General features: G+C 33.4%; 1 protein-coding gene across 4 annotated transcripts in view; it reads left to right on the forward strand.

Moving 5' to 3' along the window:
• CNTN1 (contactin 1) overlaps positions 1 to 25,477 on the forward strand; it is a 347,447-nt gene that overhangs the window by 207,829 nt on the left and 114,141 nt on the right. For all 4 annotated transcript variants that reach the window (XM_055318909.1, XM_055318908.1, XM_055318911.1 and 1 more), the window contains 5 exons: positions 1,882 to 2,006; positions 2,658 to 2,775; positions 9,339 to 9,489; positions 14,342 to 14,469; positions 14,778 to 14,953. In XM_055318909.1, coding sequence (XP_055174884.1) covers positions 1,882 to 2,006; positions 2,658 to 2,775; positions 9,339 to 9,489; positions 14,342 to 14,469; positions 14,778 to 14,953 — 698 coding nt within the window. The remainder of the gene's footprint in view (positions 1 to 1,881; positions 2,007 to 2,657; positions 2,776 to 9,338; positions 9,490 to 14,341; positions 14,470 to 14,777; positions 14,954 to 25,477) is intronic.

The raw sequence follows: 25,477 nt of genomic DNA on the forward strand, positions 1-25,477 counted from the left end.
TCAGTGGTTTAGCGGATGCCTTTGGCTCAGGATGTGATCCTGGGGTCCTGGGATAGAGTCTCACATCAGACTCTCTGCAGGGAGTCTGCTTCTCCTTCTGCCTATGTCTCTGCCTCTCTCTCTCTCTCTCTCTCTCTGTGTGTGTGTGTGTGTGTGTCTCATGAATAAATGGATAAATGAAAATCTTTCTAAATAAATAAATAAATAAATAAATAAATAAATAAATAAATAAATAAATAAAGCAAGCTGTCACTTTACCAGGTTTCTAGAGCTTATAGATCTGTTTTTATTCATACATATTAAGAAAACTGCACACCAAGTTCTTAGCAGAGTTCTAAACTGTCTAATATCTAATTCCTTAGAAGAATCAAGGTGACAGAGCAGATATTTATAAGGGAATATTAGGGAACAATTATTTCTCCTTTACTAATCAAAGGTACTCAGTTTTATCTTTTGGTCTAATCAAACAACCAGAAGGTTACATAATTAAATCATAGAATGTATCAAGCTGATTGAATTATTTATTCTTCTCATTGTATTTTTTAATGTGATATCTTGTGTCACTTGTTTGAGGCCAAGGCAGGAAAGTGCTCATATTTCTGTTTTATTGCCAAGATTGTATACAAAATAAAACCTCTATCAATTAACATAACATTCTTATGCATATTTAATTTTTATAACTACAAGTTACAAAAATTAATAAAAAAGTGAAAATATACTAAATCAGATTGTAGTAATATATATAATACTGATGGGGTTCAGTGAGATCATAAAGATGTTTTATGTTCTTTTTTATTTATATGCATTTCTATAAGTTATGTATATTATTTTGTCATAAAATGTATGTATCAAAGTTTTCTTTTTCAAAGAAAATAAAATACTACCCTCCAATCAAAATTTTCTCCTCCTACCTACTACCTCTATCTTGATTTTATATTAACTTGTTTATCTACATTTATTTAAACTATTTAACTTAAATGACTCAAATTCTGAAAAAGATAATCACATTGTTCATTTACTTGCTATCTAGAAATACATTTTCTTTTGGGAAATACCTACTATTTTTCTTTAGCTACCAGAAGCTAAGATCAAATGAGGAAGTTGAAATCGATTTCACTCAAGCATAGGTATCAGCAATTATAACTACTGTATGTAGTTTCTAACATTAAAAAGTACTTAAGTGATCAAGTCATTTTTCTAATCCTACAGTAAGATATGACAGTGGCCACTAGCTGAAAGTTACATCAAAAGGAAGATACTTGAGGGAGTGGAAAAAAATTGATTCTTTATTCATAAAGAGAAGACAGAGCGTCATAATATGAAGACATAATTCTTTAAAACCTTAAATGTCATTTTGAAAGATTTAAGTTATAAGAAAAAATCAATTACGTTAGTGTTATTCATAAATTAGCTTTCTAACAAAACATAGTTCACAAATAGAAAAATAGGGACGGCTGGGTGGCTCAGTTGTTGAGTGTCTGCCTTTGGCTCAGGTCATGATCCTGGGGTCCTGGGATCGAGTCTGCATCAGACTCCCTGAGGGGAGCCTGATTCTCCCTCTGCCTGTGTCTCTGCTTCTCTCTCTGTGTTTCTCATGAATAAATAAATCTAAAAAACAAAACAAAACAAAACGAAACAAAAAACAAATAGAAACATAATTATAAATTGAATTATAGTTACATCACATTATAACAATGTAGGATAAAATTTACCTGCAGACCTATGGAAATAAAATTTCAAAGCCTCCAGCACTGATTTTATGGCGAATGCAATATCTGATGTATTCTCCAGAAGGTCAACTAAATATAATATTTATATTCTTGAGATTATTAGAAGTGTTGAGATTTGCATTTGACATTTACAATGTTATTTACTTTTCAGCATTTCCTGAGTGGGTAGAGCATATCAATGACACCGAGGTGGATATAGGCAGTGATCTCTATTGGCCTTGTGTGGCCACAGGGAAGCCCATCCCTACAATCCGATGGCTGAAAAATGGATATGCGGTATGTATATGTTTTGCATTTCTTGGGTCCATTTTCAGGCAACATTCCCAGTGGTCCTGGGATAAATTTAGCAAGAGAGTCAAGAGAATAAGGGTATGTGGGCCCTTAAATTTAAAAAGTCTTCTAAAAAAGGCAAATAAGAACGTGAGCATAAAATATCTTCTTTCAGCTTAATCAACGTTCTGCAGTCTTATATCTACCTTCTCTCTCTTTCTTTCTCTCCTTATTTTTCCCTTTGTTCCACATTTTACCCTTCTTCCTTCTCATCCATCTCTACTACCTTATATTGTCCTCTTTTTTTGGCCACTATGTCCCTGACCCCACAGAAACAGAGGTAAGAGGGAATGTTCTACCTTTAGCCCTGGGGACAAGTAGCAGCAGTGGGGCCTTTCTCTACCTTCCCTCTGTAATCTCCCAGCTGGGCCAAGAGGGAAAAAGTGGACTCTCAGCTCTGTAGGATGAATTTAACAAGAGCCACTGGGCATGGTAAGTGGGTTTTTCTTTCCCATGCCATGAAAATCCTACCCTATTCAGCTTAAAATGGTGGCAAAATAATTTATCCGAGTGAAAAGTCAAATGAGCCCAAATATATATAAAGCCTTTATATTAAAACTTATCAAGGAAATGTATTTTACTTTGTGTTCTTTTCAGTATCATAAAGGGGAACTGAGACTATATGATGTGACTTTCGAAAATGCTGGCATGTACCAGTGCATAGCTGAAAACACACATGGAGCCATTTATGCAAATGCGGAGTTGAAGATCTTGGGTCAGTATCATTTCTAGTTTCTATTAACATTCAGTGAGAAAGCAACACATTCAGCAATGATCATAGGGTTTCTGTAGATCATATTTGATTATTCCTTGATTTGCTAAAGTTAAAAACTTTCAAATTGGGGTTTGGAACAGGATGGTATTATTGTTTCATTTTTTTCTCTTATTAGAGGACAGTAAATAAATTAAAGGCAACATGGAGTACAATATTCTTAAACATTTTTTTAAAGGTAAAGCAAACTTTACACATACCAATTTTCACAAGTCTTGTCCTCTCCTGTGTCTGGACTGTTAAATACTCCCTGAAAATCACCTTGCGACGATTGATGCTTTCACAATGCATATGACCCAGTCTCAGATGGATCTTGAGCACTTACTTGTTTTAGAATTCTTTGGATTTCATGCCCTACAGTTGCTATTTAGATCTATTTAGACTCTTTAGGACACTCCTCAAGCTTTTTATCCTACCCTGACTCTGACTTTGGTACTGTTTTCTTACTCTTCCATGAAAATTTCAACCCTTTGAAATAAAATATTTCAATTTCCCATCCCTCATTCAAAAGTATCTCAATCTTTGCTACACTTACCCTTCCGTATTCTCCATCCAGAGGAATAAGTTTCTCCTTTCCAAAAACAAGCATACCTCATATTTTGGTTCTTCACAAATATTGCATTTTTACATATTAAAGTTTTGTGCTGACCTTACATCAAGTAAGTCTATAGGTGCCATATTTCCAATACCATTTGCTTACTTTGTATCTCTGTGTCACAATATATCAAATGTTTGCATTATTATTTTAGTTGGCATGTTGATCTGTGATCATTGGTCTTTGATATTACTATTAGAATTGTTTCCGGGCACCATGAACCACACCATATAAGATAATAAACCTAATCAATAAATGTGTGTGTTCTGATTGCCCCACCTACTGACCACTCCCCCATCTCTGTCCCTCACCTTGGGCCTCTCTATTCTCTGAGACACAGCAATATTGAAATTAGGCCAATGACCTCTAAGTGTTCAAGTGAAAGAAAGAGTGAGACCTCTCACTTTCACACAAAAGCTAGAAATGATTAAGCTAGTGAGGAGGGAATATCAAAAGCTGAGATAGGCTGAAAGCTAGGCCTCTGATACTAATCAGTTACCCAAGTTGTGAATGCAAAAGTAAAGTTTTTGAAATTAACAGTGCTACTCCAGTGAACACATGAATGATAAGAAAGCAGAAAAGCCTTATTGCTTATATGGAGAATGTTTCGTGGTCTGAAGAGAAGATCAAACCAGCCACATTCCCTCAAACCAGAGCTTAATCCAGAGCAAGGTTCTAACTCTTCAATTCTGTGAAGGCTGAGAGAGGTGAAGAAGCTGTAGAAGCAAAATTTAAAGCCAACTGAGATTGGTTCATGACTTTTAAGGAAAGCAGCTGTCTCTATAACATCAAAGTGAGAAGTGAAACAGCAACTGCTGTGTAGAAGCTGCAGCAAGTTACCCAGAAGCTCTAGCTAATATAATGAAAGTGGCTACACTAAGCAGGTTTTCAATGTAGATAAAATAGCCTTATAGCTGAAGAAGATGCCATCTAAGATTTTTAGAGCCAGGGAAAAGGGGTAAATGCCTGGATTCACAGCTTCACAGAACAGGCTAACACTCTTGTTGGGGGTTAATGCAGCTGGTGACTTTAAGTTGAAGCCAATGCTTATTTGCCTTTCTGAAAAACATAGGGCCATTAAGAATTATGCCAAATCTAATCTGTCTGTGTTCTGTGAATGTTTTGTTACTATTCAACAAAGCCTGGATGACAGCACACATCTGCTGACAAAATGATTTACTGAGTATTTTAAGCCCTCTGTTGAAAAATACTGCTCAGAAAAAAAGATGATTTCTTTCAAAATATTCCTGCCCCTTGACAAGGCTCCTGGTCACCCAAGAACTCTGACAGAGACCTACATGAGATTAATGTTGTTTTCATGCCTGCTAACACAACATCCATTCTGAAGCCCATGAATCAAAGAACAGTTTTGACTTTCAAGTTTTATTATTCAAGAAGTACATTTCATGGGGCTCTAGGTGTCACAGATAGTGATTTTTGTAATGCATCTGGGCAAAGTAAATTAAAAAACTTCTAAAAAGGATTCATTATTCTAAATATCATTAGAACATTCATGATTCTTGGGAAGCTGTCAAAATATCAACATAGGCAGGAGTTTGGAAGTTGATTCCAACCTTCAGGGAGACTTTAAGGGGTTCAAGACTTCAGTGGAGGAAGTAACTGTAGATATATTAGAAATAGCAAGAGAACTAGAATTAGAAGTTGAGGATGTGACTGAATTGCTACAATCTTATGATAATACTTAATTGGATGAAGAGTTGCTTGCTTCTTATGGATGAGCAAAGAAAGTGTTTTTTTTTATATAAAATCTATTCTTGGTTAAGGTGCTGTGAAGATTATTGAAATGACAACAAAGGAATTTGAATATTATACCAACTTAGTTGGTAAAGCAGCAGTAGTGTTTGAGAGCATTAACTCCAATTTTGAAAGAGTTTCAGTTATGAGTAAAATGCTATCAAAAAGCATCACATGGTACAGAAAAATCTCTCATGAAAGGAAGAATCAATCAATTGGGAAAATTTCAATGTCATCTTATTTTAAGAAATTGCACAGACACCACCAACTTTCAGCAACCATAACCCTGATCAGTCAGCAGCCATCAACATGGAGGCAAGATCCTCTGCCAGCAAAAAAAAAATAAAAATAAAAATAAAAATAAAAATATGACTATCTAAAAGCTCATGTGATGGTTAGCAATTTTAGCAACAAAGTATTTTTATTTTTATTTTTTTAACAAAATATTTTTAAATTAAGGTATCCACATTGTTTTTTAGACATAATGTCACTGCACACTTGATAGACTATAATATAGTATAAATAGAACTTTTACATGTTTTGGTAGACAAAAAAACCTCATTTTACTCATTATATTTGCTTTATTGGGATGGTTGGTAACCTAACCTGCAATATCTCTAAGGCATGCCTGCAACCCCTTTACCCCTGCCCTATATTCATTTCTTCTCACTTACCCTGATACTTGATATGAACAGGTATCTCTTCTGTTCGTAGTTGCATGTTCATACATGTGTTCGTAGTTCTCATGCTGCCTCTTCTTCATGTTTTATTCTTGAATTCTCTGCTTCTTTGTCTTTGGTGACTTCCATGCTTTCATACCTCCCAGATTACTTCTTTTCAATCATTTTCATTTTCTCCTCTTTACCCCTTCCTTCTGCTTAGTTAGAAATCCTGCTCTCTCCCATGAATCCATTCTATTCTCTTCCTCACTTTTTCACATTTTCCATATTATTATCATTCCAAAATTATTATTATTTTTAAATTTTTAAAAATCCTGCATAATTTCTTCTTCTTTCATTAACTATCAATGATTCTTTAATTTATAGCACTGGCCCAGATTTTTATCCTCAGTTTCAAGCTCATCATAAAGCCTCCTAATAGCAATCTTCATCTGGTAACTTCACAGATAACCCAAACTTAGAGTATCTGAAGCTAAATTCATATCTCTCACCTGGATCCACATCATCTCCTGAAAAATCTGTTTTGTAGAATGACACAAGTCACTACATCCTTTCTTCTTATCACTTCTACTAAATTTCTCAGTGTTACCCCATAAATCTTACAGTTTTCTTACTTTCATTACAAGTATTTTATTTAAGGTCTTACTGCATTATGCCTTTTTAAATTTTATTTGAAATAGCTGTCATCAGCTTTAGTCACATGAATCTAGGTAGCCAGGCTTTCTCTTTTACAAATGAAAAGATTACCAAAAAGATAAAGCAATGACTCACTGTGGCCTGTTTTATTATTACTACACCAAAGGGAAATTCTTTAAAACATTGTTATCACTACAAATTGGGTGTCACTCAAAGGATATGAAAGAAAATGTGATAATTGCAATAAAGTATTAAAGAAAATTACCTTTAAAAAGAGTTGAGGCTGGGGTACCTGGGTGGCTCAGTTGGTTAGGTGTCAACTCTTGATTTCAGCTCAGGTCATGATCTCTCAGGGTCGTGAGATCGAGCCCCATGTCAGGTTATGCACTGAAAATGGAGTGTGCTGAAGATTCTCTCTCCTACTCCCTCTGTCCATCCCTGCTAGTGCACTCTCTCTCTCTCCCTCTCTCTAAAAAAATAAATAAATAAAAATTTAAAAAGTTGAGGCTATCTTGACTTTAATTTTACCTGCCTTTTATTATAATGCTGAGGATCATATTCCATTTATTCCCCCCAAAGTAAAAATTCCTTGCTAGTATATTTAATCTAGTTTATTTGGGTATCAAGCAAACATTCAGGCCTAGGCTTCATAATATTACTTTGCTATGAATTGCAGTAAAATCATTTTGACTCATATGAGCTATGAAGTGACTTTGTTATTTTTTTTTATTTTTAAAGATTTTATTTATTTATTCATGAGAGACACAGAGAGGCACAGACACAGGCAGAGGGAGAAGCAGTCTCCATGAGGGAGACTGACGTGGGACTCGATCCCGGGTCTCCAGGATCATGCCCTGGGCCCAAGACAGGTGTTAAGCCACCCAGGGATCCCCAAGAAGTGACTTTAAATACTTTCCTAAATGTTAACTATTCTTTATAAAAATTTGTTTATCAAGATACATTACAAAATTACATAGAAATTTAACAGCTCAAGCTGTTAAAGTATGTTTCTCCATATTCAAGCACAAAATCTTGTAGTAATTTCATGACTATCAATATAATAATTAAGCAAACTGAGCATTTTCAGCCTGAGAGCAATGTTTCCAGGCATTTTTATTTTGTTTCCATCTATTTTTGTTTATTACCTTTAGAAATAGTGCCTTTCTCTTTTTCTTTGTTATCTAGATAATTCATTTATTCATCCACCAAATATTTTGGGGGAACTTATTCTACACCAGATACTATTCTTTTAATAAGCACAGTAAAGAATGAAAGAGACAAAAAATGCATGTCCTCTTCTTAGTTTTGGGGGAAAATATTCCCTTATTTTTTCCTACTTCTAAAATATATAGGAACATAGTCTAGATTTTGTCACTATAAATTCAAATATTAGTTAAGTATGAAGTCATTTAAACAACTGTACCAAATCAACTATTTCATTAAACCTTCACTGACTCAAGAAAAATTCTCATTTCCAGATGAATTTAGATTTTTAAAATATAATCCCCTTAAATTGTCTCTCATATTTGACAAACAATATGTCACCCAAAATATTTATTGGGCCTATAAAAATACCACACACTGTGTTAGGTGTACAACACAGGTTGGCTGGTTACTTATTTATTGTCAGTTATGAAAACCCAGACCAAAGAAACAATGGGATAAATTCTTGCCACACTTGGGATAAAAAGTGTGTCCCACAGAGCAGCAGCAGCAATAGCAACACTTGGGATCTTATTAGAAGTGCTGTGTCTCAGGTTCATCCCAGGCCTACTTAATCAACATTTTATCAAGATCATCAGATTATATTGATGCACAGATAGAATTCGAAACTCACATCTGGAATATATCTTCCAGAGGAAGAGCCAGCATCTGGATAATGATCTACTTGGGCCTAGAAAAGCCTCCAAAAAGGATATGGTTACATAAAGATGATTGGATGTGCAAAAATAAATGGATGGGATCCCTCTGAAATCTGCTAAAATATAAGGAGGTTGAGAAATGAGCCAGATGTAGGGAATCTAAAGAAAGATAGAGCGTGTCATCAATGAAGTAACTTTTTATGAGATTCTATGTCTTATTTTCATAATTATTGTTCTATACTCTGATGTAAAGGGAAGCTATAGCTATAGCATGTTCTCCTCAATTAATTGCATCTACCACTCCTATGGCTTTTTGCAAGTAGGTCTGAAGGCAGAAATCTATTTATTTTAGTATCTCAATGTCTGCACACAGTTGGTACTCAATAAATTGTGCATAATGAAGGGGAATCATTGCTTAGTGAAAAGAGCATGCTTGCAAATCAGAAGAAAATTGATTCAATTGTGAATCTTACCTGATACTGTCCGTGGTACCTTTGGCAAATTACATAATCATAATAGATATCAGTTCTCTCATTTGTATACTGGAGACAGTTCACTCAAAGTGTGGTTGAGGGTATTGATTATGACCATATGTCAGTATTAATAATGGTGCTCAAATTCCTCCAGTCTTTCACTTAACCTTCTTTGTGCAATTAAATCAAAACAACAAAATTAGTTGTTACCTTCAGGGTAAATATATATAATTTGATTATAATGAAAATTTCTAATTGATCCTGTTATCACTAAGCTTTGTACATATTTTAAATGGGTGAATTTTATAAGTAAAATATATATCAATAAAGTTATTAAATAAATAAAAAATATATTATTACTAGATATGGAGTGTTTGGTTATATCTGATAATATTTGGTGAGATTAATATTTTCTGTCAAAAGAATAAAAGATGCTATAGAAGAAATGTGAGGGTTTTTTTTCCTTTTTAGCAAAAAAGAAAAATAATAATTTATTTCCTTTTAGCTTTGGCTCCAACTTTTGAAATGAATCCTATGAAGAAAAAGATCTTGGCTGCTAAAGGAGGAAGGGTCATAATTGAATGCAAACCTAAAGCAGCACCTAAACCAAAATTTTCATGGAGTAAAGGGACAGAGTGGCTTGTCAATAGCAGCAGGTCAGTTCAAAAACTAGGAATCTAATTGCAATTTACTGTTTGACAAAAGTCAATTTAAAGAGGACTTTAAATAGGACTAATGTAAATGTTGTTTGTTCTAACTTTTCTCCACAGAAGATATTGTAATTCTAAGATAAACAGAGGCACTTACCCTTCACTGTTATTTGTTTTAATCAGAGTTCAATTTTTAGACTTCTGTAATTTATAAGGATTTTAGAAAATTGAGACTCAGAAATTTTTGGTCAATTGCCCAAGGCCTCAAGGGGGAGGAAATGAACAATGGGAAATAAAATATGATCTCTGACTTACTTTTCCCCTAACAAGAGCTTCTATATCCATGTATTTTTGCTTTTAATTTTATGCAGTTATCCTATTAAGTATATCAATAGGAAAATTTTTAAAAAGGTGACTTCAAAGAACAAATAACCCCTTCCCATCTTTTTAAATAGGAATTTCTCATCTTCCAAACAAGTAGACCAGTACACATGTTTTGGTAGCTTTAAGATAAAAATGTGACTTGCATAGTATTTAAAAACCATACTGAACAGTTTCTTTAAATTTCCTAGAAGAAGATATGGTAATACTTGGTACTAAAGTATGGAGAAGAGAAAGTCAGGCTAGGAAATGGGATGTGAATGTGAGGGAGAAGGAAATGTTTCAGGCGGTGAAAAGAACATGTACAAAGGCCCCAGGGCAGAGATTATAGGATGTTGAAGACTGTAAGGCCTAAAATCAAGATGATTGGTCCTTAGAGGAAAATGGAGAAGAGTTTTAAGAGATGAGGCATAATAATCCAGATTATCAATAATGTTTTTGTGAGGGGTCCTGAACCTCATCTCTAAGTAACAGAATCTGTCCAAAGGCTTAAATAAGAGAAGAAAATGTTGATTTTGTCTATTGAAAGAACATTCTATCAAAAGTATATGAGATATTCTTCACAGTAATTTAAACAAGTAGGTAAGATGCGTATTATTTTCTCTATTTTGATGTCTCTAAAAGCCGGAAGGGTTAGAGTAGCATTTTGAAAGTATATTGATTATCTCCAAAATGAAAGTTGAACTTGTGATAAGTTGACATGGAATGAACACATGCTAACACAGTTCTCTTATTAGGATGATCACAGGTATGGCTGTGTATGGGACAGGGATAGGTTGGGGCAGGTGAGAGGGAGCACACAGGAATAGCATACTTCCCTGCAACATTAACTTTTAAAGTGAGTATGTTTGACTAAGAATTTTTAAGACTTTAGCAAAATGATGGTAGAAGAATCGGTGTAAAAGGAAGAATTAATTTGTTTGCTTTTCTGCTGAAACATTAACAATCAGACAATGAGCAATGCAGAGACTATGATCAAAAGGTAGCCCATTTGTAGGTTCTTACCTCTGCCACAGACTTGTGGCACAGCATTCCCCCTTACCCCCACCAGTAACTCTCTCCTTTAATTGGGAAACACAAAAAAAAACTTGGCTCTGTTTCTGATGAGGACCAATGTGATAGGCCTGTCCAACAAAGGATTTCTCAGAACCATGTTTTAATGGACTTGCTTATCCTAAATATCAGCATATGTTCAAAAAGGGGGAAAAAAAGGTTTAGCTCCTAAAATCTTAATATTTTAATCCTATCAGAATATTTTTAGACTTTGAATCAAATTACTTCTTGACAAGAGTCCATAAATCCAATTTTTGCTCACTACTTTAATCCATTAAAAATTCAGGTTTTAAGAACTACTTTATAATGGATACAATATTTCATGTAAAAATAAAGTTAAATGTTGCAAAATACTATGCATAAAGAAAAGTTCAGCTAATAAATTATTTTTAGAGGAAAAAAATATTTCTATCTAAAAATAATATTCAAGGAGTTGCCTGAAAAACTGTCTTTAAGCCTAACTGTAATCCTATTCTGATTAATATAATTACAAAAAATGGTTCCAGGTTGCAAAGTTATTACAAGCACTTGATTAGTGGCTTGTAAAATGGTTTATGCAATATTTCCAATCAGTGGAAAGGAAACATAAACCGTGATGAATTGTAATTAGGTTCTCAATTGTATGATTTTACTTTGGGTTAAATGATAATATACTTTCTACAACAGAAATTATTTGTAGTTGTTCATTTCATATTTAATGGACTATTAACAGCTCTAAAGTGATCTTTATCTGAGACTTTTATATGAGAGCATCTCCAAATTCTTTTCTTATCTAGAGTTAGTATGCTTTAACAGTTAATGAATAAGATGGAGATTATCCTGGAGTAATTTTGGCAAAAGTGAGTGACTAATTTATTAAAGACCAAGTAGTTTCTCACTTGTTGGACTGCTTATCCATATCACATTATATGAAAATAAGGATAAGGCCACAAGACTTTAATATACATTGACTTAGGAACAGGGACTATTATTATAGAAAAATCAAATTCCCTAAATATTCTTACCAAAAATTAATTTTAGTGTCATGAAATACGTATCTGAAAGTACAGGTGAAGTGAATGACATAAAGAAGTATACACTTTAAAGATGCTAAAGGTTAATTGAGAGCTAATATGAAAAAATATTAATGTGATGAATATTCTCATCTATAATTTACATTGCTTCACTTGTAAAATAATTAAATGGTAGTGGGTTAGAACATTGGCTAAGGACTTATACTAGATTTTAGTAAGAAAAAAAGTGTGGCACATTAATGTTGATACTGGTTAATATGGATTCGAGGAGAAGCAGATGCCAATATGGGATTAAGTATTCAAGAAATTTATTAATGGCAATGCTATGAGGGAAAATAGAGAAGGCCCTGGGTAGGGGTATGAACAATCACCATCACCTGACCAAGATGCAGGTCTGATTCCAGATGAGGAGAAAGGGAAGCGAGGAAGAAGGGCCATGGGAATGATTTGGGTTGCAGTGCATATCTGAGAGAGTATGGTAAGGCCACTGGAAAGTCCTCCAGCTCAAACTGCCCATAAAAGTCTGATGTCTTCTAGAAACAGGTCTGCCTTAAAATTCTCCCAGGTTCAGTCATTGGCTGAGAGAAGCCTATGGAAAGTGTGGCCTTGGCTCAAACACAATGATGGATTTCTGAGTGCAGCTGCTGGGGCTGTGACCAACTACAATCCTTACAGTGGAGAACTAGGAGGCACCTTCCTAAGCTTCTACAGTAGCAACTGATTACTTTTATGGTTATATTATTTTGATACTGCGGTTTCTCTTCAAGGAATGAAAAGTACTCTAGGGGCATCTGGCTGGTTTAGTCAGTGGAACTTTGGAATCTTGATCTTGAGGTTGTGAGTTCAAACCCCATACTGGGTGTAGAGATTACTTAAAAATAAAATCTATTTTTTTCAAAAGAATTATTCTGAAATGAACTTAAGTTGGAAGTGGATAATTAAAGGCACAAAAGGAAATCCTGTAATTTATTACTGGTAGAATTTTTGATGTTTTCTTATTTGGAGATTTTTATTAATAAGATAGATATACAGTGTTTTTCCTTTATCAGGCTCTGCCCTTAAAATGGAACATATGGAGAATTTTTGGCAAGTGTTGTTCCAAGCCTCAGAGATAAATTAAGTTTTTGGGAATAATATTTTAAAGAACATGAAAATCTGATGATAGGCAATTCAATATTGAACCAAAATGCAAGGTATTATATAATATAATAAAGTTATATATAATGAGTTTTTGGTCTCTAGCCTCTGAGGAAGAGGCAGACGGGGAATAGATTTAGGTTTCATTGAAAGAAGAATTTTCTGGAAATTAATCTGGTACAACAGCTGATAATAAAGGAGGTTTTAGAATATCCTTCTTTAAATGTTTCTAAAGAATCATGTTTGCATTTCTCCATAGCTGTGGAGATGACAGTTTGTCCTAACTTTAATGTCTGAAATGAAGTCCTGTGATCATATTTATGGCAGACCTGGGCTCATTTATGTCAGGTCTGTGACTGGTTTGAGGCTGTTCCACAGCTTAAGTTTAAAAGTCATTTTATGGTGGTGTACAACAAACCATTTACTTCAATTAAATTCCATGAAGAGCATTCATTCAAGAAAAGGTTGATTGATGTCATACTCAGTGATTAGGGTCTTACTCCTAAGTTCCTGGTGCATAGATTTTTCTTTCTAATGAATAAATGAATGAGTTAGTGGATATTTACCTGCTGGAGAAATGGCCACAAGCAAGGCAGATACAAAATCCTGACATTAGGATGTTACCATCTAATGGAAGGATAGGTTAATAAGTAAAACCAAAGTATGACTGATGGAATGCATATTAGGAGAGAAAGTCTTGAAAGAGAGTTGGGATAATGAGGGTGCCAGGACAGCAGCAGTGCCATGTGCATGCACAGATGTGCATGCATGCATTATACTACTAACTAGAATTGTTAGGCAAAGCTTTGCTGAAGGTGCAAAAACCTGTGAGATTGTTCAGGACCTGAAAGGGAATCAAAGGACTGTGGCTCTTACTATGAGCAACATGGAAAGTCACTGGAGTGCATTAAGCTGGTAGAGTGACATCACTGAGCGGAAGAGTGACATGGTATGACGTATGTCACTTATGTCTTCATGTCTGGCTGCTATGTGGAAAAAAGACTATAGATAGGAAAGGGTACCAGTTGGAGACTACTGCAGTAGTCCAAGAAAAAAGATGAAGGCAGCTTTCTAAAACAAGTTCTCAATGCTGAAAAAAGTATATTATAAACAAAGGCTAGAATGTTCCATCTTAAAAAAAAAACAAAAACTTACTGTCAACTAATTTGTATAAAATGTAATGATCAAAAGATAGTGTTTGTAATCTAAGACAGAATAATAAAATATTTCATTAAAATAATTTTGTGAAGAATATATTTCTTTCATTTGTATAGAATACTCATTTGGGAAGATGGCAGCTTAGAAATAAATAACATCACAAGGAATGATGGCGGTATCTATACATGCTTTGCAGAAAATAATAGAGGGAGGGCTAATAACACTGGCACTCTTGTTATTACAGGTAAGAAACCATTTGAATAATATTGTTTTTTCTCATTTAATAGTGCTCAGTTCCTAATATACTATAAGACAGGATTGGGTGATAAACTTCTAAGATGTTCATGTACTGATAAGTTTCCATTTCAAAAGCCTTTTGGGCAAATCTCTTGCTTAATGAAATTGTTCCTGGAATTTAAATCTGAAAACATTTTTTCCCCTTTACTCAGAGAAATAAAAATACATTGATTTTTATTCTTTTAATGTGCCAACTAATATGATATCTAATATTTTCTTGAATTGTGCTTTCCTCCTTTTTAAAAATATGTATAGATCCCACACGAATTATATTGGCTCCAATTAATGCTGATATTACTGTTGGAGAAAATGCCACCATGCAATGTGCTGCTTCCTTCGATCCCGCCCTGGATCTCACATTTATTTGGTCCTTCAATGGCTATGTGATTGATTTTAACAAAGAGAACATTCATTACCAGCGGAATTTTATGGTATGTGTTTCAAGTTTCATCTTATTTACATTCCAGTGACCCCTATGTGTCTGCAGTGCAGCTCCTATTACTATAAGCATTTACAACACTGAAAAACAGATTTAAAAAAAAAAAAGCTTTTCATGGGTTTCCTTATATTAATTGTAGCACTCCTGATCTTATTAAAAATGGCCAGCCATAAGGATTCTGGTAGGAATATTAATCAATAAATATTTATTGGGCTTTAGGTCCATTTTTCCCTTAATTATAATACAATTTTATATTGATGTGTACTATGCCTCATTGTATCCGTAGTCTAGGTTCTAGTGCCTTCATGTTCATTTTAATTAAGGTAAGAGTGTAGAACTTATCCTTTGTTATAATGATGACTTTATGGCATTTTTCTTATTCTTTGAGGTTTTTAAGAAATAGACAAAATATGTATACAGGAGGATTTGGAGAACTAGTTCACGAATGAACTTTTCTCATTTCTCATTTTTTCAACGGGAAAAAGTTTCTGGTCAATGGAAATTCTCTCAGTAGTTAAATTTTTGGAGAGTCAAAGTTATAAGTGGATTTTCAACTATGCAGGGTGTGTCAGTTGTATTGTTCAGGGCCAACTGTATTGTTCAAGGCCAACTGTATTTAAAAGGCAACAAATTGTCCACTGTTCCTACCTGCCTATTCTCTAGAAAGGCAATTGGTTAGGAGCCTAATAACCTACTTAGAGACTATGCTTGGTGAAGAAATCGAATTTTAATCTTATAAGTCAATTATCAATATAGAAACAAAAGTTTGAATTAACTCAGTAGAATAGTAAAATATTTAATGTTTTTAAGTCCTGTGAAATCTGAAGATTGATATGTGCATATAATAGTAGTATGCTTTCAAATTGTCTAGCTCTTTAAAAAATTTTTTTTCTAGGACTTTACACTATAAAAAGCCAAAACAAGCTTTCAGTCAAGTTGAATGAGGCTGATTTTACCTAGATGGAAACATTTCTTGTTAAATTTTTATTAGATGGATTCATAAAACAACTACTAATGCAGTAATCCGTGTTTATGCCTTCTACATGTTAACTGTAAATTCAGTTCCTTTCATTTTAAGCTAACAGATGTAGCTATATCTGTAAATTTACAGTAAATCTGATGATTATCTTTCAATTTCTGAAGGAAACTTATACTTTAAAAAAATAACAACTGGGAATCAGCAGGGAACTATTTTAACATAATATCCTGTGATATTTTCTTATATATGAAAATATTTTTATATGCTTAATCATAAATGTTCCCAACATTAGTAAAATTGGCACTGATATCTTTAATAATTTCAAATTGTGTTTTGTTTTGCAAGTAAAGCAAACTACTCAGTTTTTACTCATTTTAAGGAAAAAAAAGTGAGCTAAACGAAGATCTTAAAAAAACACAGATTTTTGACTTTGCTTAGTTTCTTGGTGTTCTATATTGAATAATTTCAAAAATATGACAATTATAGTTCATACAAGTAGCTACTTAACAGCTGCAATGAAGTAAAAAGATTTAGGGGTCTAAATTGTACTAAATGAAGCTGAAAGTTCATATGTGGAGCTTCTTTATGTTCTTCAAAATAACAGTTGCATTATATTTGTTGATGTAAATAAACGTTCCCCCCCCCAAAAAAAAAGAAATTAAGAAAGGAAGAAGGAAAAGAAGGAAGGAAAAGAGAGAGAGGACAGAAAAGAGGAAGAGAGGGGGAAAAAAGGAAAAAGAGCCCGATAGCTTAAAAAAGGGAGGAAAATAAAGAAATAACTGAAATAATATTTAAGAAATAGATAATAAATTGGATCACAAAAACATGAAAGACTTTGGTCAATACTTACTGGACTCCTTTTGCTGATGATAGCCACAGAGGTTCATACACTTGTCGCTCAGCTCATCCAGAGCAGAACCTAACTGCAGGGCCATTCTCTGGCTTTACCAACTCACGTTTCGTTTCATTCCACCAGGTAATAATCAGTGGTAGGAAACATGCTCACTGGCTAAATATGTAACTTAATTGAGTAAAAATATCAAATGCACATCTGTGGCATGTTTGATGGGCAGGTCAATACAGTTCTCTTTTAAACTTTTAAAAACCGAGACAAGAAATTTATTTTAAAATAAATAATTAAACTTAATTCTATCTTTGGAACCTAGGACCCGTAAAGCCTTCCCTTGCATCTTCCTTCTCTTTTATAGCAAACTTCAAAGTCAGACTTCACTCCTAAATGCACCACGTGAAGTTTGAGTAAAATCCACTAAGGACACTCAGGTGTCCCTTTTTTGTTGTTGTTTTTTAAATAATATTTTGATGTTTTATTTGATTCTGGCAACATTTCAATTACCGAATATCATTTGTTCATTTAAAACTTTGTACTAAGCATACACCACAAGCAGGAAAAGTGATGGGCACTAGGGTGAATAAAACACTGAATGAAATAAACACTGGCATCAATCCAAAATAAATCAGAGGAAAAAAAATAAAATAAATCAGAGGTATTCTGTGAGTTTAAGATTCAAATGTAAATATTTTGATAGCTATCAAAACTGATGTCATTGTCATCATTAGTTTTAATAAGTTTAACTGCTAAAAGTCAATATCAGAAACTGTAATTAATGAAGAAATATTATATAAATAAAAATTTAAGCTTTTCATTTCAATGAAGTAAGTTCGTATTTTCCAATTTAGTTTTAATGATAAATTTTCCTCAATGTCATGTATGCTTTGACTTTAGCTTGCTATTCTTGACATTGACCACCATGTGGCAACCTTGCATAAGATTTCAAATTTCGAAGCCTGGACTAATTGGGACTTAAAGCTTTATAAAATCAAATATATTTTCCCATACTTATATGATCTAAGATATGCAGTTATAGGTGATTTAAAATTTTCTACTTTATACTTTTTCAGTTATATCCATAAAATCAACAGGAAAAAAGCAATTGTACATTTTTGAAGAGGTACATTTAAGAATTTATAGTGAACTCCCCAAGACTAAAAATTACATTGCCATTATATTTAATGATCTAGCTTCATGAAAAACTCTCTTGAATTAATTATTTGAAAAGTATATAGATATTTCTTTTAAAGCTGTGTGTAAACACTTAATACTGATTATAGAAAAAAGTAAGTTATTTGCCTGTTATGTCATTTATTCTTTCAGTTATTTAATAAACATTCACTTAATGTTATATTACCATGTAAACAGGTTCAGTAAATATTTAATTTGAACTTGAACTTATGCATAGGAGGATGTTAAGACTATATACATATAAATATATGTGAATCATAAATTATTTTAAAAATTGAAGCTTTGACACAATGAACTTAGAAGCAGTTTATCTGGCATTCTTTTATTCTGTCAAAGTTATGTGGCAAATATATAGCTTATTCAAGTCCAGCTATAAAAATGGCTTCTATTTTGATTTTCCAGTTCAATAGCTACCTTACTCCCTTAGAGTAAATACAAAAGGCAGAGAATCATTTTACTTATCAATTTAATTTATAACTCCTTTTGTTCTGGAAAGGACTTAAGACTATCCACCCAAAAAAATACAGAGTCATAATATACCATTTTATGCCTCTCCCATGGTGATGCCTGGTTTGTGGAAATTACTTTTTTTCAATAGTAATCCAACTTCTGACATCTGCTTTGAGTCATTTTTTTTCAACTATTGACTAATCTCCCTGTCAGAGCCATTATCTTAGTTAACAGTAGGAGTTTAACTTTCCAGTTCTCGTTATTGCCCCTATAATACCTTTTTTCTGTTTTTCTGAATGCAAATAAATGTTAAATTGTAATTCAGCAGGAAGTGATTATGTATCTGTTTTGAATTTATAAATAGCATATGGATTGTTCAGAGGCTCTACCACAGCGGTCCTGGGCTCTAGGCTTCATTTGGCCACTTATTGTGTGACTCTGAGCCAATGATTTAACCTCTCTCAACTTCAGATTTCCCTCTCTATAATATTTTATAATTTTATAATTCACTTATTTCATTCCAGTTGCTTCACTGGGTTTGTGAAATTGGTTACTTTGTAGTATTTTTGTGAGGATTCAATGAGAGAAAGCCTATAAAGAGCTAGACACAAATTCTGGCAGATTTGTAAGCAGTTATTATTAATACTGTGTATAATAGAGCAATCATTCTCCACTAAAATTTCCAAAGACTTTTGCTGTATTGTTTTTTTGCTTATAAATCTCAATTCTCATACTTTAATTTTTGCACTGCTGTTACACCGATACCTAGTCTGAAACAAAAAGTTCTGGCTACTTCTTTCGTAGGGGTACGAGAGAGGTAGTGACAGTCAACATTTATTGAGTGCTTTCTGTTTTGCCAGCGTTGAGTTAAATGTTTATGTGTTTCTCAGTTCATCTTTCCAGCAATCCTCTATGGAACACATATTATTGTGATTTTTCTCAGTTTTCAAATGAAGAAAATAAGGATTAGAAAGGTTAAATGATCTGTCTGAAGTGATCATACCACGTGTTGGAGACAGGAAGGATCTGAAACCAAGGTGGTCTGACTACAGACCCTGAAGACTCCTCTGCTCCAGTTTCTAAGCCATTAGTTAGTACTCCTGTTTGTGTCTCCTTAAATAATTCCCCTCCCATTGTTTGAAGCACTATAAGACCATACTGTTCAACTCCTAATTTATTCTATACTTTTGTTTTAATAAACTTTTTACATTCACCCAAGGTTATCCAAATTACTTTAATCTCCCTATACTAATAGCAAGTTTCGCAATACATTGTAAATCAAGTCTACATAGATAGTTTCAGGTGGTCTCTAGTTCTAGGCAATTCTTTATGATCTCTTTTAGGTATGGAGGTATCTGTGTGTTTTTTCTGCCTGTACAGATAACACCATTCAAAACAAAGGAAGACATATTTCTTACTCTGAGGTTTTCTATTTAAAAGAAAACGTTGGGACACCTGGGTGGCTCAAGCAGTTGAGCATCTGCCTTCAGCTCAGAGCATGATCCTGGAGTCCTGGGATCGAGTCCCACATTGAGCTCCCTGTATGGAACCTGCTTCTCCCTCTCCCTATGTCTCTGCCTCAATCTCTCTCTCTCTCTCTGTCTTTCATGAATAAATAAATAAAATATTTTTAAAATAAAGAAAGAAGAGAAAATATTAATTATCTGGAACATGTCACAAAATTGTGCTTAAATTTGAGATATATATATTTCATACCAGAATATATTAGGAATTTGAATAGAAATTTTGCTTTTGCACATCCATCAAGAGAGAGTGGTGGGAGGAAAGGGAGAGTGACGAGGGAACAATAATAATAAAAGTGTTATTGGCTCTCTGTTACTGCTGAGCAAGAAGATAAAGATTGTCCAGAATTATGGGGTAAAGGTTGGAGGAGAAAAGGAAGCTCAAACCATATTCCAGGCAAAGGCAAGGATCAAATTAGAGCTGAAGAAAATCGAGAAGATCAGCAGGCACAGTAAGATGATGCAAGCCCTAAAATGATGATTCTAAACCAGGAACAATTTTTCTCCCTAGAGGACTTTGACCATATGTGGAGACAATTTTGGTTGTCACAACTATGAGGAGGAGGGGAGAGGGCTATATGTTATGGACATCTGTTTAGTACAGGTGCTGCTAAATATCCTATAATATTGAGGACAGTCCCCTACAACAGAGAATTATCTGGTCCACATTGTGAATGGTGCCAAGATTGAGAAATGCTACACCCAAGGAAGATGAAAAAAGAGAGACTTAGAAATAAAGGGACTGGCCGCTGAAAGATTTTAAGCATAATGTGTCAGAAAGAAAGAGAAATTATATTGTTTTGAGCAGATGAGAGTGATTAGAACAAAAAAAATTATGAGGCTATCTAAAACATTTTCCAAAATAGTATGAGTAGTAGATGATACACTTCATGTGTTTCATGATTTAAGACTTAAATTTTGAGAGACACCTGGGTGGGTTAAGTAGTTGAGCATCTGCCTTTGGCTCAGGTTGTGATCCTGGAATTCCAGAATCAAGTCCCATCTTGGACTCCCTGCGTGGAGCCTGCTTCTCCTCCCTCTGCCTATGTCTCTGCATTTCTTTGTGTCTCTCATGAATAAATAAAATCTTAAAAAAAAATAAAGACTTAAATTTTGAAAGGTAGTAAGAGAGAGAAATACGTAAAACATATATAGTGCCCTAACATAGTTCTGTGACTCCCACAAAACTCAAAAAGACATTCTACCTATTGCCAAATCCTTTCTATGCTCTTGAGAGTAATTAATTGATAAGAATTAGAGCATTCTGATAAGCAGATAGAACATTCTGTTTTACTTTGCTCTGTCACTGACCTTCCTTTTACTACCCAAATAGACCTTTATTTACACCTAACTGTTACCTTGTATTTACTATTTTCTACCAGCAAACACAGAGGTAGGTAACTATGTTCACTAGATGTGTCTATACATGTGTTGACTTCTTTTAGATCATTATACTTCCTGTGTAGAGACCATGTCAGCTAGGGCTATTCTCTAGCATAATACCCCGTAGTCTGGTCTTTAGTAAGCATTTGTTGATGTCAATGCTAATAGATTAAGGACACTAGCAGCAAATCTTTGTTCAGAAATGTACAAGCTTCGAAGAATCTCCAAAAATCCATTCAAAGTCCCCTTTGTTTTACATAGAACTCCTTGCATACTTAAGCATTACTGCAGTAATTATTCTGGCAAAATATTGCAAGTATTTAAAATTTAAAAAGGAAGAAATAAGTATATAATCTTTTGGTATCTTAAGAATTTTATAATTTCACATTATGAACTTTGATGTTTTATTTACAATATCACACTAGAAATACACTATTTCATAATTAGCTGGCATATTAAAAAATCTATCTAATTTTTTCACTTTGTTTTTAAGAACAGAACATTATCTAAAGATCTGGAGTTTTGTTCTGATTTGGCCTGTGAGAAGTTATAGGTCAGGACAGTCATTCTGAACTTTAGGCTTCTCATCTACCAATGAGGAATTTGGGCTGCATCAGAAGTTTTAAAATAACAAGTTTTTAGCAGCAGAATCCTTTTTTGCAAAGAGACTTTAAATCAGAAGCCCAATTAAAAAAAAAAAGTGAAGGTGAGGTTGCTCTGAGTTAAGAAATTGTGTGCATGTGTGGGTATATGTGTGGGACTCTACAGAGCCACACCCCTAACCATGAGACCTCTCGTTTCTTCCTGTCCCATAAAACTTCCCATCTGATCCTTTCCTCTACCATGTGATCCTTGAAGATCTTCAGAACCCTAAGGGAAGCAATGTGAAAACCATATGAATTAATATCAACTTTACTTTCAACTCTAAAATATTGGTTCTAAATCCCAGGCTTTGATGTTTTTGTCCATAAATCAAAATGCTTACAGGAAAAAATGTTCTTTTTGAATTTTAATTTAAAATTGTCCAAATGATCAAAATTGGATGCTTCAGCCATCAAAATAGCCAAATTTAAGGATATTCTATCTTTCCATTAGTTCTATAAATACCTGGTGACCACTTAGTAATAATTCTAGACCACTTTCCTAATTTAAGTTTTTATATTTGTGATGATACTATTTCATTTTCATAATATTTTTAAGTCATACCTTTAAAAAAACTTTTCAGATTCAGGCAATCAATGCTGAAACATTACTTAAAACAACACTAACTTAAATATTAGGTAATATTAGGAAATTAGTGTTAATTATGTTACATGAAAATGGTTTTGTGATTATGTAAGAGGATGGCCTTTTTTAGAGGTTCAATCTAATATTTAAGGAATGAAATAAGATAATATCTGTAATTTGTTCTTTAAGGGTTCAATAACAGATGGACACATTGTAATATGGAGACAAGGAAAGATGGCGCTAGCCAGCTAGATAATTAGATAAACATGGTAAATTTACAATTGTTGAATCTAAGGGTTGTTATTCAGGTGACTGTGCTACTATTCTTCCTATTTTCTTATGGTTGAACCTTTAGATAGATTAAAATTTTAATAAATAAATATGTAAAATAATAGCATTGTATTCTTTCTGCAATGAGAAGCTACCCATTTTTACCTACCAAACCGTGAACTTAAATCCCATTGTCTGATTCATGAAACGGTATCTTGGAAACAATTAGTCCTGGTCGAACCAGTAGTGTGTGTTAACTATGGAGCCTTGCATGAGCCACTTAACTTAAAATCTCAAATTCTTCGTCTCTAAAATGGAAACATAGGTGGCTCAGTTGGTTGAGCATTCCACTCTGGATTTCAGGTTGGGTCATGATCTCAGGGACATGGGAATGCAGAGGGATCCATACTCAGCAAGGTGTCTGCTTGAGATTCTGCTATAGTTAATCCTCCTTTAATCTAAAAAGCCAAAAGTAAAAATGATTTTTTTAATTTTTCATGGATATAACATATATCAAACATATTTAATAACTTTTGCTCATAAGTTTCTAGAATATTCCGTTTAAAAGGTATTCTTTCCTTCAGCCTTCTGTATCTGCCCCTTCTTTATGAACTTCAATAGAACAAAGACATATTTTTATTGATATATAGCTATTATGAGTTCTAAGCTTTACCTAGACCTCGTATGTACCAAACCAACATATTTCTTCATTTATTATGATTAATTCAATTTGTTAATATAACTACTAATTCAGATTCATTTACACTGCAGTGATGAATTTGAAGAGTTAGTTCACGGGGATAGGGGAAGAAAGGAATGGTACATTTATATTTTGGAAGTCTTTTGATTTAAATTTGGGAAATTTCTAAGTGGTAAACCACATATACACTTTGGAACATCCCTGAGCTGTGCTATCACAATTTCCAGTATGTGATTCAACTCTCCTCACATGAAGGGAAGCATTTTGTAATTCAGCCAAGCTGTGGTTTTTTAGTGAAAATATAGAGAGCATTCGTATCTAATTTGTGGCTAGAATGTGCTGAGGTCCATGATCTTTAGTTGCTTTGTAAGCGTTCTGTTGACCACTGAGAACCTCAGCTTCTCCTGAGGTATGGAAAGAGCTATTACCATTTATAAAAATTTCAGGAAAGCTTTTATACATACACAACTATATTGGAAATGATATAGTATATTTTTCCTTTGCTTTCCTTCTTAAGACATTTCAGTGCCACACCTTTACCAAATATAGAGCAAATGAAAATAGATGTTAAAGTTGCTTATTATTGCTTTATACAAGTAGTCTATCATTACCCACCTAAGTCCTAATGCTTAAAATTGAGCTGACATTTAAAAGTACTCTAGCATTAAACTCTTAGAATAGTTTAATTGAAAGTTTAAAGAGTTTATTCTGAAGATTCATTAAATATAAATTGAATATGATATTTTAAGACATAAAATAGTTTGTGTTTTTCATTACATGTGAAAAGTATGAAAATCATGACCACATTATTTCTCTGAAAATAAAATAAATGAATATATAAGCAGCAATATGTTTCAAACTGAGAATCTGGGAGAAAAAAGGTTAGCAATTTTATTAAAAAAAGAATATTAGGTGTACAGAATACAAATATTTTACGAAAGGCAATTATAGTGTCATAACTTGTTTATTTTTATATTATGTTTCTGCCCTCAATTTTTTTATTGTGAGAGGTTGAATTAAAAAAAACATTTTAAATTCCTGAAATGTTTTATTTTTTTAATTTCAGTCTAATCACATGACTCTGACTCCTTAAAATAGTGTGAGTTTAGCAACAGGATTATCTTTCATTTAGGCATAGTAAGCAACCAAAAAAAAGCATGTTATAGAACTAAGTTCTTTTATTTTTATTCAGACATTATTTTTCTCAAATATAACTTACTATCTTGAGTCATAATAACTTAAAAAGATTTTACTTAATATCTTTCCATTACTAAATATTTAGTGTCACAATGCAGTGCTAATTAAGAATAGGAGAACACATTAAAGCAGTGTTTTCATATATACAGTGTTTAAATTATTTTATTTTTTCTCACTAGAAAATTACTCAGAAATATGTGTCAATTAGCCTTTATGATAGCTCAAGAAAAAATTATTATTATTATCACCATACATATACATTTATTCTCTCCTTACCTCAAATATTTTTAAAATAGTTATAAATAATAAAATAGTATTCCTTTACTTCCTTTCTTAGATGAATCCTATTTAGTAAGGCAGTATGAGGAGTTAGGCCAACTACAAAGGGGCACCATCTCCAAGACCATCCTCACTTCTGAAATGAACTACAAATTCCAGGGGTTGCTAAAATCACCCTCAGTTTTGATTTGCTAGAAGGGATTCACAGAACTCCCTGAAAGCTATGATATTTATAGCTACAGTTTATTACAGGAAAAAACATACAGATTAAAATCAACCAATAGAGCAAGTGCATAGTGCAGAGTCCAGGAGAGATACCAAATACAGAGCTTCCATTGTTCTGTCTCTGTGGAGTTAAGATGCATTACTTTATCAGCTTAGGTATATGGCAATATGCACAGAGTACTGCCATCCAGGAAAGCTTGCCTGAGCTTTGGTGTTCAGAGAGTTTATTGGAGTTGAATCAT

The sequence above is a fragment of the Nyctereutes procyonoides genome, unplaced genomic scaffold (assembly GCF_905146905.1).
Source record: "Nyctereutes procyonoides isolate TBG_1078 unplaced genomic scaffold, NYPRO_anot_genome, whole genome shotgun sequence".
NCBI lineage: Eukaryota > Metazoa > Chordata > Mammalia > Carnivora > Canidae > Nyctereutes > Nyctereutes procyonoides.